The following is a 15,712-nucleotide window of genomic DNA, read 5'->3' on the forward strand; positions in this document are numbered from 1 at the left end:
CATTTTAGTAACTATAGGGGTTGGTTAATTGAATTTCCCCATTCCTAACTTCTTAGGGCATGTCTTCACTTCTTAGGGCATGTCTTCACTCCTTAGGGCATGTCTTCACAGTCTTCACTTTTTTTTTTATTCCTGACTTCTTAGGGCATGTCTTCACTAGCAATGTTAAAGCACTGCCATGGCAGCACTTTAACGCGGCTGTGTAGTCGCGGCACCAGTGTCGGGAGAGAGCTCTCCCAGCGCTGTAAAAAAACCACCCCCATGAGGGGAATAGCTACCAGCACTGGTGCACTGTCTATACTGCCTCTGTACAGTGCTGAAACTTGCAGCGCTCGGGGGCGGGGAGGGTGTTTTCACACCCCTGAGCAAGAAAGTCGCAGTGCTGTAAAGTAGCAGTGTAGACAAGGCCCACGTCTTCTTTTAAGATACCACTGCATAAATAATAGTTGCAATGATAGAGTCCCATTCTTCTTGTAAATAGGGTAGTATCAGGTTGTTCCAGTTAAGAAGAGAAATTGAGGAGAGAGACAGGTATTTCTTTGGTGCAATCATGTTTATTTACAAAGAATGTACACAAAATTCTGTTTCCCAGAACACAGTAGAAATCAAACAACAGGAGGCAGTTTCCTTTCTTAGAATTTAAGCCTCTTTCTAGCCAGCACTCTGTCCATAAAGTTCTCTTTCTTAGCTTTTTCTCAGGGCTACAGCTCCAGTGCTTCTCTTGTTGTCTCCTGGCTTTGTGCATTTTTCTGCCTTTTTTTCTGGTTGTTTCTGACCCACACAGACAGAAAGTCATACACACAGAGATGCAGTCAAAGCAATCCCTAGTCCCTGTGTTTGCATTCCGTCTGATCTTTGGGTGGTGGCTTTGATTGCTTCAGTTATCACTAAACATTTAGTTGTCCCCTCATTTAGCCTGAATAGAAAGTGACCAGCATGCCCAACATCTTCAATGAGATTTGTGATCTCCGATAGATCAAATACAAGCTTGGTGTCCATCTAACCACTAATATAATAATATGTTACAGACAGACCTTGCTTAATGTATAAGTAAAGACAAACTAGTGATGATATTGATATTAATAGCTATCCACTGAATAATTTGTTTCTGAATATGTATTAAAATCATAAAGAAAATAGGACTAAAAGGAAGCCCCTAGGTCATCGACTCACTCCCCTGCTATCACAGGCAATCACATCACATAATCCCTTTTATAAATTTATTTAGCTCCATCCTAAATTCCAGTTAGGTTTCTTGCCCCCATTACCATCCATTAATGGTCAGTCATTCTTCTCCTGTGGACAAAATTCTATAGGGGTAACCAAGAATTATTTACACACTTGCTCCATGTGCAAAATTGGATTGAGTCTTGACCTATCACCTAATGGAAGCCATCATACAGTTGGAAGATCTGATGACCAGTTTTTCTTGAGGAGGATGTTCGTGTAGCCTTTTTTTTATTAATCTGACACTTGACATTTTGTAAGAGATCTGGTATAATCAAGTCTTCTGTATCACTTCAAAAAGGCCTTTTCCAACATTTGAATATGTTCTAATGCAATGGAACATATTATCTTTCTTATATCTGCTTAGCACTTTGAAACGTCTCATTTGACCCTTTTTTGAGGACCATGCAGCCCTGCCACTAGTCATTCCTCAGCTGTTCAATATTTTCTCCCACCTGTTCCACTTCCTGTTCTGGATGGGGATTTGAGAAGCCTACACAATTCTCCCTGGATATGTGAAACTGGCTCATATGATTCTTTTTTCTTCTGTGACTGGATAATCTGTAGTTTTGTAGTCTGAGCTGCTTTCATCTCTGCCACTTGGAACTGAAGCCCTTCCCTCTCATCCACCAAAGTATCCACCTGTCATTCCAAACTCCACTTATCCATGGGTAACTTGTCCCTTTTTTGTAGGTCCTGCTGTGCCTCCTCCATCAAAATGGCAAATCCCCTTAAACCCACTAATGTCCTCTCTTACCAGCACTGAATTAATTGATTTTTCAAGAGTAGGAGGTGCTGCCATAACTGCAGTATCAGTGTGTGTGTGTTCCTTTTACAAACACTGACCTGGGTTCCCATGCTTTGGTCACAGAATTCCAAGGTTGGTCTCTTTTTGCTTTAGGGCCCTTTTCTTGTACCCCACTCATTAGCAGGAGAGGTGCCCCACTTATTTCTCTTGCATCAGGCACAGAGTGCTGACTCACTTCTGAGAGCATACAAACAACTGCTCCCTCCTTTAACTCTCTTTCAGTCTCCTAGATCTTTCCCTTCTTAACAACCTCCTCTTTCTCTTTACCAAAATCCTGGACCTCATTAGGACAAGTCTTTAGCATGTCCTGCCTTCCCACATCTGAGACATCTCTTAGGAGCTGTCTTCGTCCTGCCTTGTCCCCATCTGACATACCTTGAATGCCACTTAGGGGACACCTCTTAATTGGCCAGTTGCACCTTTTCCCCCCCTTGTATAATTTTACAGTTCTTAAAGGGGCACAGCCTCCTAGAATGCCCCAGCTGTAAAAATTCAAAACACAGTAGCTGGCCTTTCCACCTCTGGATCACCCTTGGAGTGTGTCTTCCCGAAGCCTGCTTTGACTGCTCCCACTGCCAACTGGGTACTCCACTCTCTTATGTCCAGACTTCCCATATTTAAAATACTGCTGCATCTTTCTCCCCTGCTGGCAAAAATGATCTCCCTGCCATAGTTGCTGGGTCCACTGCACCTTCTGCTGCTGCCACTGGCAGCTTCTACTGCAGAAGCATAGGATTGCCTGGGTTCACTGCCGCTGCTCAGCCAACATATAATCAGTTTCCTCCATTCCCTGCATATACCAGGCCTTCAATTTTCATCCTTGATGAGAAGTGGTCTGCTGTGATCCTGCTGACTCTGCCAGTTGTAATACAGAGGCCACTTTCCAAGAGCCAGATCACTCTGAGGCACCCTTTCTCTGTTTCCTCCTTTTCAAGGCCATTTGACAACTCACAGTTCAAAGGTGGTCCAGATAAATCCCAAAAGGGGTCCCATTTATTTATTCCTGTGATATATACTGGCCCTCTAAGCCCCAAACCGTTCACTGTTTCTCTCATGATTAACCCAAAATAACACAAAACACAAACTCAAACAGTCTTCATCCCAACTGACCTTTACAGTCTCTTCCCTGATTGGAGAGGCTCTCTCCCAGTCTTCCCTGCCTGGACAGCTTTCTCCCTTGTTTCTTCAGTTTTTTCCTCACTGACTTGGGGTCTTCTAGCTCCCTACAGAGTCTACATACCTAGATGCAGTTTCCTGGGCTTCTCCCCTTTCCTGCAACTATCTTCTTTTGTTGTGTGTGGAATCACCCGATTCAACCCAGGCGTGGCTCATCCTATAATCAGTACTGACGTAACCCCAGACTTTCCAGCCTATGGTGCAAGCCACCCTGTTACACATATGTACAACAGATCTCAGATCTGTAAGATAAGTAACTAAGTCTTCTAATTATTAATTAGTAGTACTTGTATGTGTATTTGATCTTTTTTTTTAAATAATGATAAAGTGTTTACTTTTATGAAAGTGAAATTAGTTATTCATGAACAAGCTTTTGGCCAAACCATTCAGCATTGCATTGATCTTTTTTGTACCATTACCTCTTCATTTGACATCAAACATAATTTATAATCTTAATATACAGACATGAAGTTGGAAGTAAGGAATCAGCACCCAGAAATATGGTGCATGATTTTATATTTTACTTTATAGGAATATCTCTAAATAACTGTCTGATTTTTTAATAGCAATGTTCCAAATATTGCCAAAAAATGATGATGATGATAATGTTTGAGAACATGGAATGCAGCAAGAGTTGTTAGTAATTTTTTAAAAATGTGATTCTTTAGGTGGGCATAACCATACAGTAGATAAGTTACATTTTCAGAAATAAAATATTGGTGTCCTTTTATTACTTATGTTACGTTATTCTGCTGGGTCTGATCCTGTGAGATCCTTAACACTGTCTGAAAGGCTCTGAGTATCTTCCATTCTCGTTGACTTCAGTGAGAATGCAGGGCATTCAGGATCACACTGAACTGTACCTTATTGCTGTAAAGCTTCATTTTATCAGTTTTGGTTGAAAGAAATCTTTATATTTACATCTTATGAAATATCTTTATAAGTGTTCTTGATCACAACAGGAAACCAATTTAGATTGATACAGGCAGCTAAACATTATTACAGACAAAGCTTTTCTGTCATTCTTCATTTCAAAGTATCCTTTAAAAGTCCAGCTATAACTTTAGAAGATGAGAAGTTTCAATCTATCAATAGGCTTAGCAAGTTTATGTGACTGAGGTGAAACTGAAATATCATACTGGCACAATACATGCCACTATAGTTAAAAGTATGTAATAATTTCCATTATAACCTTCAACTTTCAGAATGTTAATTCACCCATAAAACTGTCTTCCATTTTTAAAAGTTGAAAATGTCAGCTCACGTGACGGTCTGGAATGTCACTTGTATATCTAGTTGAAAACAAATCTATTCAATAGTTTTGGAGTGGTAAGAACTAAACCCCAAAATGTGCTTTTGTACCTTCAAAAATAAAAATAGGATTTTAATAACATTTTGTAGCATGATGAATCTATAATATGAACCTATATGTACTTTGGCTTCTGAAAAAAATCTCCCATATAGACCATGTCATGATTTATCAGTTCAGTGATCAGCAAATAAAACACATCCTAAGTAGGTATTTCATTGTAGACTGTGGATTAAATAATGATGTCAATAATTATATGTTTAGAAGATAAGTCTTTAATGGCTTCATTAAGGGCTATCTAGTAAATAATGATCTATAAAAATGACTACTTTTTACTATATCATATCAGAAAAGACCTAATGTCTGTTTTTAACTATTAGGCACATATATGTGGTTGATTCCCTCCACCCCTTTTCCCTTTAAAATATTACCATAAAAATAAATTAAACAGGAATGAATGTACTTAATAAGCATAGCAGACTTGCATAACAAATTACATTATTTTCAGTGATTCACAGGATTCATTAGACCACAGTCCTCAAGGGCATGGCTACACTTGCAGATGTAGAATGCTGTGAGTTAAGCCCACCTTTGTAGAGCACAGTAGGGAAAGTGCTGCAGTCTGTCCACACTGATAGCTGCTTGTGCACTGGTGTGGCCACATTTGCGGCACTTGCGGCAGCATTGGGAGCGGTGCATTATAGGCAGCTATCCCAGCATGCAAGTGACTGCAACATGCTTTTCAAATGGGGGGGGGGGGGGGGGGGGGTGACAGAGAGTGTGTATGTGGGGGGAAAGAGAGTGGGATTTTGGGGGGCTGAGAGCATGTCATTATGCTGTCTTGTAAGTTCAGACAGTAGTAGACCTTCCTCCCGCCCGCCTCTCTTTCTCACACACAGCATTCCACACTTATCTGTCTCGGAGCAGATAAGCAGCCGGCTGTCAGAAACGGAGCTTTCAAACGGCATGTCCACATTCCTACTGCCAGTTCAAAACAATGAGAAGAGTGGCCACTTGACTTAAGGGGATTATGGGACATTTCCGGAGGCTGATCAGAGTGCAGTAATTCAACACCTCATCCACACTGGCACCGCGGCACTCCAGCGGTGCACAGCAAACATTATTCCACTCGCCGAGGTGGAGTACCAGCAGCACTGTAGCCACAGAGACAGAGTGCTCTACGTGCCTTGCCAGTGTGGACAGGGAGTGAGCTAGTGCATCCGAGTCTGCTTTAATGCGCTGTAACTCACAAGTGTAGCCAAGCCCTTAGTTTCATTCCTTCTGTCCTTGAAGCTTTAAAATACCTGTTTTAGTTTTAAAGTGCTTGCCTTGGATGGCGTTTTAAAAGAAACTCAAAGTTTTAAAAGTTTCACATGTGGCTGCAGGAAACTTGACAGTCAGGAATGATTCTAAAATCTGGGTTGAAATCAGTATGCTACTCTTACCAACCAGTCCATCTTTTGAGTGATCCTTCTAAGTTTCATGGGGTAAATAGTCTCTGGCAAGCAAGCTTGACAGGAGACCACAAAAGCAATCCAAAGTGTATTGTCTGGGTACACCGCAAGAAGGACAGGAGACTTGTTATGGGTTTTAATCAGGCTACAACTTTATTATATAGATGTCTGGGACTACCCGACAGATAAAGCATACAGGGAAGGCAAATCCATGCTTATTCAAATCAATTCTCTGGGGCTTCCACCAGCCCGCCGTTTGTTTCCATCCAGGTCCCCCAGCTGACCCATGGCTTGGACCTTACCATTCACCTCACTTGTAAGAGGGTTAAGGAGGGCTATGAGAACGGGGAGGAGGGGGTTGCTCCCTGCCATACCAATCATAGGAGTCCCCAACCCCCTACCCCGTTCTGTTCCATTATCCAGCACCTCCTTTTAAGTCCTTTACCAGGCCATTTATCTGGTCACTGGCTGCCCTCCCTATGGAGTACCTGCACTGAACATCCGCCCAACCTTACAAAATAAGTTTTGACATATGGCCTACCATCTTTTCTTCTCACCAGAAAAGGTCTTCCCTCACACCCGCTATGGGGAAGGTGAAAAAAACCACACTCCACTGAAGCCAATTGTGGTGGTGCGGTAAAAATTCCTTCCCAGACCCCCTTTAAAAGAGGCGACTAGCATAAAGCCCACAGCAGGTCCTAACCCAGACTTCCATTTGCCTCCACTAGTGGAGGGAGGGTGGGTGCTGGCTTCCTCGTTGCGTGGAGCAAAGACACTTGCCGCAACCAGGTTTCGTACCTTTATGCACATTCCAGGGGGGAGGGGGGGAGAGGCGGTGAGTCACTGCTGCAAAGCTGACCACCGAACACCATTTTTATAGCAGTTTCTAACCTCCTTTCTCATCCCCTCCACACACACACACACACACTGCCCCATAAAGCAGAGTTGCCCTTCCTTGGGTAAGCCCCAGACAAACTCTGCTCCACTTTAGTTATGGTGCAGTCATTCTGGCCTCTCATCACATTCCAGTGCAATAACATATTTTCATTACATGATAGAATACATTTGTCCAGTAAGACAAACCTGCAAACCTACAGATTAGGTATTTGGGAATTTGTGGGACCTATAATCCCAGTTCTGAATTCTATAAAGTATGTTACAGTAATTTTATCTTCCACTGTTCTCACACCTCCACCATGACTAGTTCTCATCTTAAACTGGCATTTCTCCAGCTTTAAATATCTGCTGCACATCACAGCTGTAAGAGTTCCTGTTCTCTCCAGTCTCTCTCTGTCATAGTTCCATGACATATCTCCCGTTACTTTGTTTTTTGTGATATATGTATAACCATACACTACAAAGCTCTTCATTTTTATTCATATATTCATTGGTGCCAAGCAGAGTGGTGTCAAACACATGGCCTGCAACCTCTAGACAGCTTGTTTAATATACTTTGTAATTTGCATGGCATATTCAAGTTTTGCAGAATCTAAGATTTAATTTTTTAAAGAAGTGTCTGGCCTCTCATGGAGGAAACCTTGAAAATGTGAATCAAGTGTAAATAGTGCATTGTTGTCAAGTATCAGGGGGTAGCCGTGTTAGTCTGTGTCCACAAAAACAACCAGGAGTCTAGTGGCACCTTAAAGATTAACAGATTTATTTGGGCATAAGCTTTCATGGGTAAAAAACCTCACTTCTTCAGATGCAACCCACGAAAGCTTATGCCCAAATAAATCTGTTAGCCTTTAAGCTGCCACCGGACTCCTTGTTGTTTTAGTGCATTGTTATCTTTTGAGTGTGAAGGGCTCATGAAACAATAATATGTACATTAGTTATTTTGAAGAAAGAGTTGAGTGATTCAATTATTTTGAAAAATGATCTCCTGTAAGATTTTTTTTGTTTGTTTGTAATTATCGCTTGGTGGTTGTATCAGCAATGACCTAGATGTGTGATGCTCCTCTGAGTCTATTTTGATAGTAATGTTTGTGAAAACACAGAGACGGTTTTGTAATTTTAGACCTTCATTTTAGGTGTGAAAAGTAGAGGCCTAAAACTTACATTTCCCTCCATTTAAAATGCCATAATATTTGATCAATTATTATATTAATGACATAGAGATGCTATTATACCTGGATTGTTGTGCTGATGAAATTTTGTGTGTGTGGGTGTGGGTGTGAGAGAGAGAGAGAGAGAGAGCGAGAGAGAGAGAAAACTTGGAAAGAATGTTAAGCTCACAGGAAAAAAGCACCCAGAACTAAGCAAATGGTTAAGTTCAGGTTGCAGACATAGCCTCAATCCATCTTCTTTTTCATCTTCATTATGATTTAGTACTTCATTAAATGGCCAGACACTATTTCTCAAATAATACAATATACATTATATGTATGTTTATTTGTTTCTAAGGTGTTATTGTGGAAAAGCTGTTGTAATGCCATAGTTAAGGCCTCATTCTGTTATATATTTAAAGCAGACGCTGAACCTCTGTTTTTTATATGCCCCAAATTTTCAGTACGCAACCAGTAAATAAAGTTGGCATTTTTTAAAAGTTTTAAGAAAATCAATTTTTATTGTCCATGCTGGAAAGATGAAGTGAAGGAAAGCAGAAGGATAGGAAGTGGCAATATGAGAGAAGTGCCTAAAAGCCAGTACTGGATATACTTTCCCTAAAAGGAAATACCTTCCATGCAGTTGTTGTTTTATGTCTGCAAAATTTTGCCTGGGCTGTTTGGGTTCCAAAAGCTGCTGATGTGAGCTCAACCACACTAAATTTCTTCCCACAACTTTTCATATCAGTTGTTTGATTTAAAATAGATATTGCAATAATGACAAGATTGCCATATACTCAGGGATCTGAGCGGACCAAAAGGGGATAGAATTATGGCACTTACATTGATTGCCTGAAAAATAGGTGGAAGAGCATAGTTCCACTGTGATTATGCTAAGCAGCTTCTTTAGTGCCCTGAAAGCAGCTGATTTTGGTTGATTGATTGAAATCACTGATTTTAATTATGATTTAAATTAGCAAACAGGAAATCTTGATTTAAATAATTGATTTTAATCTTGTTTTGTATTTCTATTTTTTGTATTTTCCTATAGAAAGGCTGAGTCTTTAGTTGGTTTAAGAATTAAAACATGTTGACTTACAAATAAATATAGCCTTCACACTAAATTTGGGGCTTCCTTTTACTCACCATGAGGATACGCTATATCTAGACACATTTATTTAAGCAGTTATATAGCTTAACTTGCACTTATTCGGGTTATTAATTTTTACAGTTTTTATTATGTTGGAAAGTGGTGAAGGATTTCTTACTTATTAGATGATTATTTTTTTTACTTGTGATTTGCATCAAGCTCTATTTGAATGGAAATTCAAATTAAATTAATATGCAAAAATAACAGCCTTTAAAAATTGTTTGTTGTTGTGTTTTATTTCCTTAAATGTGCTGGATACATAAGAAAAATGTATCAAAAAGTTTATCAAAACATATTTTTCATTTAAAACTGATTTATTAAACAGAACTGATTGTTTCTGGTCACCATTTCCAGTCAAGATTTCAGAACTAGGAGCTACTTTTGCACCTATTTTTTAATGCACACATTGAAAATAAAAAACCCCCAGCTTTTCTGCATTTTCAATCCCCAGTTGGTTTCTTAACTTTCAGAGAGCTACTCATGGTGAACTAGTTGAATGAACTGAAATGAAGAAAATATTATCTCTGCACCTGCAAAAGAGACTACTATTGTCAAAAACTGGTATTATCACTACAACAAACTGTGGTTACAAGTATTTAAACAGTTACTTCCACCAGTTCAGTGGTCTGACTTTCTTTAAAACTTCAGCACCAAATTTGTTTTGTATAATATTATTTTAATTTAATTTAAATGACTTTAATAGATAATAAAACACTTATAATTTAATATAGGTTGCAATCATTTCAAATAGGTTTATTTAAACAAATAAATCCATATTTGATTATCTAAAAAATCAAATTTAAATAAAAAGTCTGATTTTTTTAAAATCTATTTTTATCCATCCTTTCTAAAAGCCAAAAGGACTTTAAAAGTTTGATGTCTGGATTCAAGTTTTACTTCACCATATTTTGTCACTGTAGTTAAAGCATACTTATCATTCAGTAGATCACCAGCTAAATTTTGTCCCTACATTCAGACGTACACAGATTTTGTCATACTTTCAAAATCTTTAGTTTCGTTCAGTTAAGCCTCTTCAAAAAAGAGTAGTATCATAACAAATGTAGTCTCTAACTTAACATGGTTAATTACTGTTCTGTCCTTGCCATCCTTCACTATGATAATTATATATAATATGGATTATGTTGAAAAAAAATCAGCTACAATATAACATTACCTGAGTCATTGCATGATTTGATACACAGATCAGGTGGGTGGTTTTGCCTTCTTTGCTTAGATTTTTAAGGACCTTTGAACAAAATAATTTCTACATGCCTTTCTTGCAAGTACTTGCTAAGAGTCAAGTGGTCTATAGTTGAACTGATCTTTCTTTTTGCTATTGACTAGACAACAAGACTTTTTCCTTTCTACTTTAGAGGACTGACTTCCTTTTCTAAAAGTTTGAAAATTATCTGTTGAGAGTAATTTTTTCTGCTCCTAATCTTTGATATGTTACTGTTTTGCCTAAATCAGTGATTTTCAACCTGTGGTCCTCAGACTCCTGGGGGTCTGCAGACTATGTCTAAGTGGCCTGCGAAAGGTGACAGTGAAAATACAGTTTCAGATCCCAGAAAAGGCATTTCATTTTTCTGATCAGTCAAAAGTATGTGAATACTCCAACCTATAGCTCAAAACCCAGAAGTGTTGCTACCATAGAAGCTCACAGTTTAGCACTTTTTCTCATGTTACGTCAAATGCTGTGCCGAGCACATGCAACATTAATAGGTGAATTCTGTTCAGCCAGTTTTCAGGTAGGGGTCCGCAGAACACAGGTTGAATTTCCAAAGGGGTCTGCACTTCCATTTGAAATATTTTGGGGATCCACAAATGAAAAAAAGGTTGTAAACCACTGGCCTACATATAAGTACTGTGTTGAAATTCAGGCTTTTACAGATTCTGTGTTTTCCTATCCCATTCCCCTTTTCAGCCAGATAAACTGTAACCATTTTTTCCCTTCAGCTGCCTTTTATGGTTAATAGGGACACAAGGGTCTTCTAGTCTGCCCCCTGCCAAGATGGGGGATTTATTGTGTCTATATCATCCAAGACAGATGGCTCCCCAGCCTCCTTTTGAAAACCTCCAGTGAAGGAGTTTCCACAACGTCCCGAGGCACTCTTTGCTCCTATGGCTTGCATTCCATCCCTTTAATCATCTTTGTCACTTGCCTCTGGATCCTTTCTAGTTTCTCTATATCCTTTCTATAAGTTGGTGACCCAGAATTCGACACAGAACTCCAGCTGAGGCTTAACCAGTGCTGAATGGAGCGGTACTATCACCTCCCGTGACTTGAATGCTATGCCTCTGTTAATGCAACCTAAAATTTTATTTGATATTTTTGCATCAGCATTGCATTGCTGACTCATGTTGGGGTTGGATCCACCACAACTCGCAGGCCCTTCTCAGCAGTGCTGCTGCCAAGCCGGTTTCCCCCCATTGTGTATTTATCTATTATTTCCTCCTTTTCAACAGATTAAAGGACAGCCGCTTTGTACTGGTCAATCCCAAATGTCTCTTGTTGAGCACATAGTTTCACATTTCTCTGTCTCCTCCATATTTCTAATATAGGAACGTGATTTCATCATAGCTGATAGTTATGTGATTTGAACAATCTGTTATACAGTAGGCAGCTGGAGGCAAAAGGTCCCATCTTTGGTGCCTGGGATGTAAGATTAGTAAACTTCAAAAAATCTGTGAACAGCACAAATATATAGTCACATAAAAAGAGATTTTGGAGCAATAGTCTGCAGAGTTTGCAATATTGGAACAAACATTTCTCAAGGCACCCATTTGCTGTTGTGGTGGTAGTGGCTGAGCATACCCATAGCTTTGCCAGTCACTAGTCATTTTCCTAAGAAAAAGTGTGGTGCTTTGTTTAAAGGACATTTTCAAGGTTAACATGCCAAGAAGTTTATCTTTTAATATAAAGTGCCTTTTGAGGGCCTCTGGATACTGAAAACAATCACTCAGTACTCAAAAACTAAGTTGCAGCATTGTTAAAGGTCATCTGTTGTGCAGAAGGAATTATAAACAACAAACACAAATATTTTTGAATTGCTTAGTTCCACACAATAGAAAATATTTTGTTCACATTATGCACTGCTGCCAGGAGCACTACCAACCTTAGGAATCAAAACAATGTGACTATTCTGGAACTAATGTCAGACCCTTTAATTTAAATAAATCCATCAAAGAAAATGTAATTTATGAGTTTCTGGCTATTACTGGTCCTTTGAAATTAGAGTGGCAAAATTCCAGTGTAATGGTAACCTTTTAATCCTTGCAAAATCTCCATATTTTAGTATTTGTTAAATGCCATAAATAGCAATATACTGACTATCTAAATTATATACTATTAAAATGAAATGCTTTATCACTTGTGCTATTGAGAAGATAAAATAATTGTTATAACTGTATCTTGTGTTTTATATGCAGCTTTCTTTAGGAAGTGTGATGTTTAAGTCTAAGATATCTGAACAGTTTTTCATTTGATTATTTGACTGGGGAGTTGGGAAAGAGGGTAGTGTGTGTTGGGTAGAGGATTCTTCTGTAGTTGCATACAAAAATAGGGAAACGTATCAGTCTGATAATACCCACTTTCTGTTTGTGTTGGCCACTTGTCCAAAATCACATACTCTCTCCTTTTCTGTCTTCTTGTGACTATTTTCTCCTGTCAATATAACTATGGCAGCCCACTTGCACAGGTTAATTGAAAACAGGATTTGGCCCTGGGTTTTTACAATATCTCTGGCCTGGTACACTAATGGATCCTTATATTCACTTTTCTAGGCCAAATTTAATTTCTGTAACTTCAAAGAATTTCCTTAAATAAATTATTAATTCTTTTTTATTTAGCGTTGATGAAAAATAGCAAAATGATTTTTGACTCTAGCCTCTTTGGTGCCAAGACTATATTTTAATCTATGTTTGGAAAGCATCTAGCACAGTATAGGTGCTGATGCAATCTAAATAATAAGTAGCAAGTCTTTGCTGAGATTTTATTTAGATTATACTTTGAAAACAAGCTTTTCAGTTTTGTTTTTATAGTTTTTCCCAATGGAATAATTTATTTCCACAGAAGTGTACAATCAATGTCATTGTGTAAAATGCTAATTTATTTTAATAGATGCTTTGATAAATATACTGGTAGTTTCCTAACAAAGACCATTGTATCTGGTGCCATAGAAAAAACAAAATTACCAAAACTGTCACTTTACAGTGACTGCATTTTGCAATTTCATGCTGAGACGCCATAGATAGTAGCAGATGGAATTAAGGATGATGCTTTTGTTTCTGTTCTGTTTCAGCTCCTTGTGGAGGCCAGTATACTGGATCAGATGGTGTGGTTTTATCACCAAATTATCCACATAATTATACTGCTGGGCAGACTTGTCACTATTCTATAACTGTACCTAAGGAATTCGGTAAGAGTTTGGTTTTACTGATATATGGCTCACTAACTCATTTGTTCTAAGGTTGATTTTATTTACAGTTTAGAAATAGTTCTAAGAAAAATGAAACTTTTTGTTTCTTATGCAACAATGAGGGTAAACTTTTTGTAATATTGCAAATTGTTTTGCGAGAACATACATACTCTTGTTGCAGGAATAGATTAAAGGGTTTTCACCATCCCGTCTGCCCCAGGGTAATCAACAGAATCCATCTAAGAATGGTCTAAGTCTGTTATCCAAGAACATCATGAACTCTTTCATTGATTACATCATTTATCATCATGGCATAATCATTCATCAGGGTTCATGCATACACAGTAAATCAGTAGGTAAGAAGCAATCATAATCCATAATATACCGGTAAGTATAATACAAAATACAAAAGCCAAAACTTTATCTAAGTGAGATCTCTGGAAAAGTTTATAAAATAATCACCAACTAAATTATCAGAGGGGTAGCCATGTTAGTCTGTATCCACAAAAACAATGAGGAGTCCGGTGGCACCTTAAAGACTAACAGATTTATTAGGGCATAAGCTTATGCCCAAATAAATCTGTTAGTCTTTAAGATGCCACCAGACTCCTCATTGTTTTCAACTAAGTTACCTGATTCTTGCAGTGTGTCAAAATAATTGTACAGTATCTCTAAAGCATGTTTGATTGGAGTTAGAGATTGCAGGTACGGCCTTCAATAAAGCCGGTCCCACTATTGTGGGCACAGCTAACTAGGAAGAAAATAGATGGCTGCCACTTTAATTCTTACTTATCAAATGTGGCTTGAAAAATGAATCCTTCAAATAATTGGATTTACAGCAGTTTAGTATATTTAGTACATATTATATGCCACAAAATCTTTGCTGTAAGGATTCAGCAGCTTTGCCACTAAGGAATTTGGAAGAGCTGCTAACAGAAATAATTACAGAATCACAGGTTGAGATCTTAGGGAAGGTTTATCACACATAGTAATAAGAATTTAATAATGTGCCCTTCCAAATCTAATCTTTTGACACTATCATGTTTTCTCCAAAACAGTGATCTGTGTCAACACCCCTCTGTCTGTGATTGTGCAACCTGTGTTCAGTAAGCCCCTCCCTAGCTCAATCCTCTCCAAACTGATTTTGACATCCTTACCATCAACTCCTACTATACTCCTTTGACACTCTTAGTTATTGAGTCCACATAGTTTTAAAGAAAAATTGTTAACTCAACTTTCTTTCTGCTGGGTGCTGGTCCTTCTGTTTGTATTATCATATGCTTAAGGCTTAGTACCAGAGATGGCGGGTCAGTAGGGTTTAAGTCCCACCATTAATGTCACCGCTGTGTGGTGTGGCTCATGTAGGGTACACTGCCATCTGCTGCCACTGGGGGACTGTCCAGTCCTTGGAAGTTGGCATACACCTGACTGCCACAAGGAGAGTTCTGTCCCTGCAGCATGGAGGTGGTAGGCAGTAGAGGAAGGAGACACAGAGCAGACTGTTGAGGCTAACCCCAGAGAGGTAGAATATAATACTGCCTGCTTCTGCTCCCTGATGCATCTGCTCCTGCTTTTCAGCAACAGATTTAAAATATCCTAGTTTTTAATTCTGTAATGAGGACAGTATAGGGCAGGGAAGAGGCTGCCCCTTTTTCTTTCCATTTTCCCACTAGACTCCCTTACTTTCCTGTGACAGCCTGGACCACAGTGTCCCAATTTTTCCCTTGATAAATAAGATCACCTAACACCAGTCTCCACAATAGAGACTCCATTACATACCAGACCAACCAAGCATTCATTTATAATGCTTTTCTGGACCAGAGAACACATTTTTAAAAGTGAAGGGGAATTAGAATGATAGGGATCCAGGGGGAGAGGTGGTCATAACACAGGGAGGTGGGGAATTTGTGGATTAGGGTGGAGAGCCTATTAGAATGTGTGGAATTAAGGGACAGGCTCAAGTAAAGACCTACATGGAGCCTGGTTCTGGTTTGGCTCATAACTGAAATGATCTCAAAAGTTACCTTTAGGATTTTGGAGTGTGGTGAAAAGAAAGCACAAGAAGCAAGCTAGTCCTCAAATTATGTGTGTCGGCTCGTTCGTTCTGTTGTCGATCTCTTTAGGT

The 15,712-nt window shown here is 38.9% G+C and overlaps 1 protein-coding gene across 1 annotated transcript in view; it reads left to right on the forward strand.

Moving 5' to 3' along the window:
- LOC117875514 (CUB and sushi domain-containing protein 1-like) overlaps window positions 1-15,712 on the forward strand; it is a 1,845,931-nt gene that overhangs the window by 1,523,535 nt on the left and 306,684 nt on the right. The window contains exon 29 of the mRNA XM_034766897.1: window positions 13,471-13,587. Coding sequence (XP_034622788.1) covers window positions 13,471-13,587 — 117 coding nt within the window. The remainder of the gene's footprint in view (window positions 1-13,470; window positions 13,588-15,712) is intronic.

Source organism: Trachemys scripta, chromosome 3, assembly GCF_013100865.1.
Source record: "Trachemys scripta elegans isolate TJP31775 chromosome 3, CAS_Tse_1.0, whole genome shotgun sequence".
Taxonomy (NCBI): Eukaryota; Metazoa; Chordata; order Testudines; family Emydidae; genus Trachemys; species Trachemys scripta.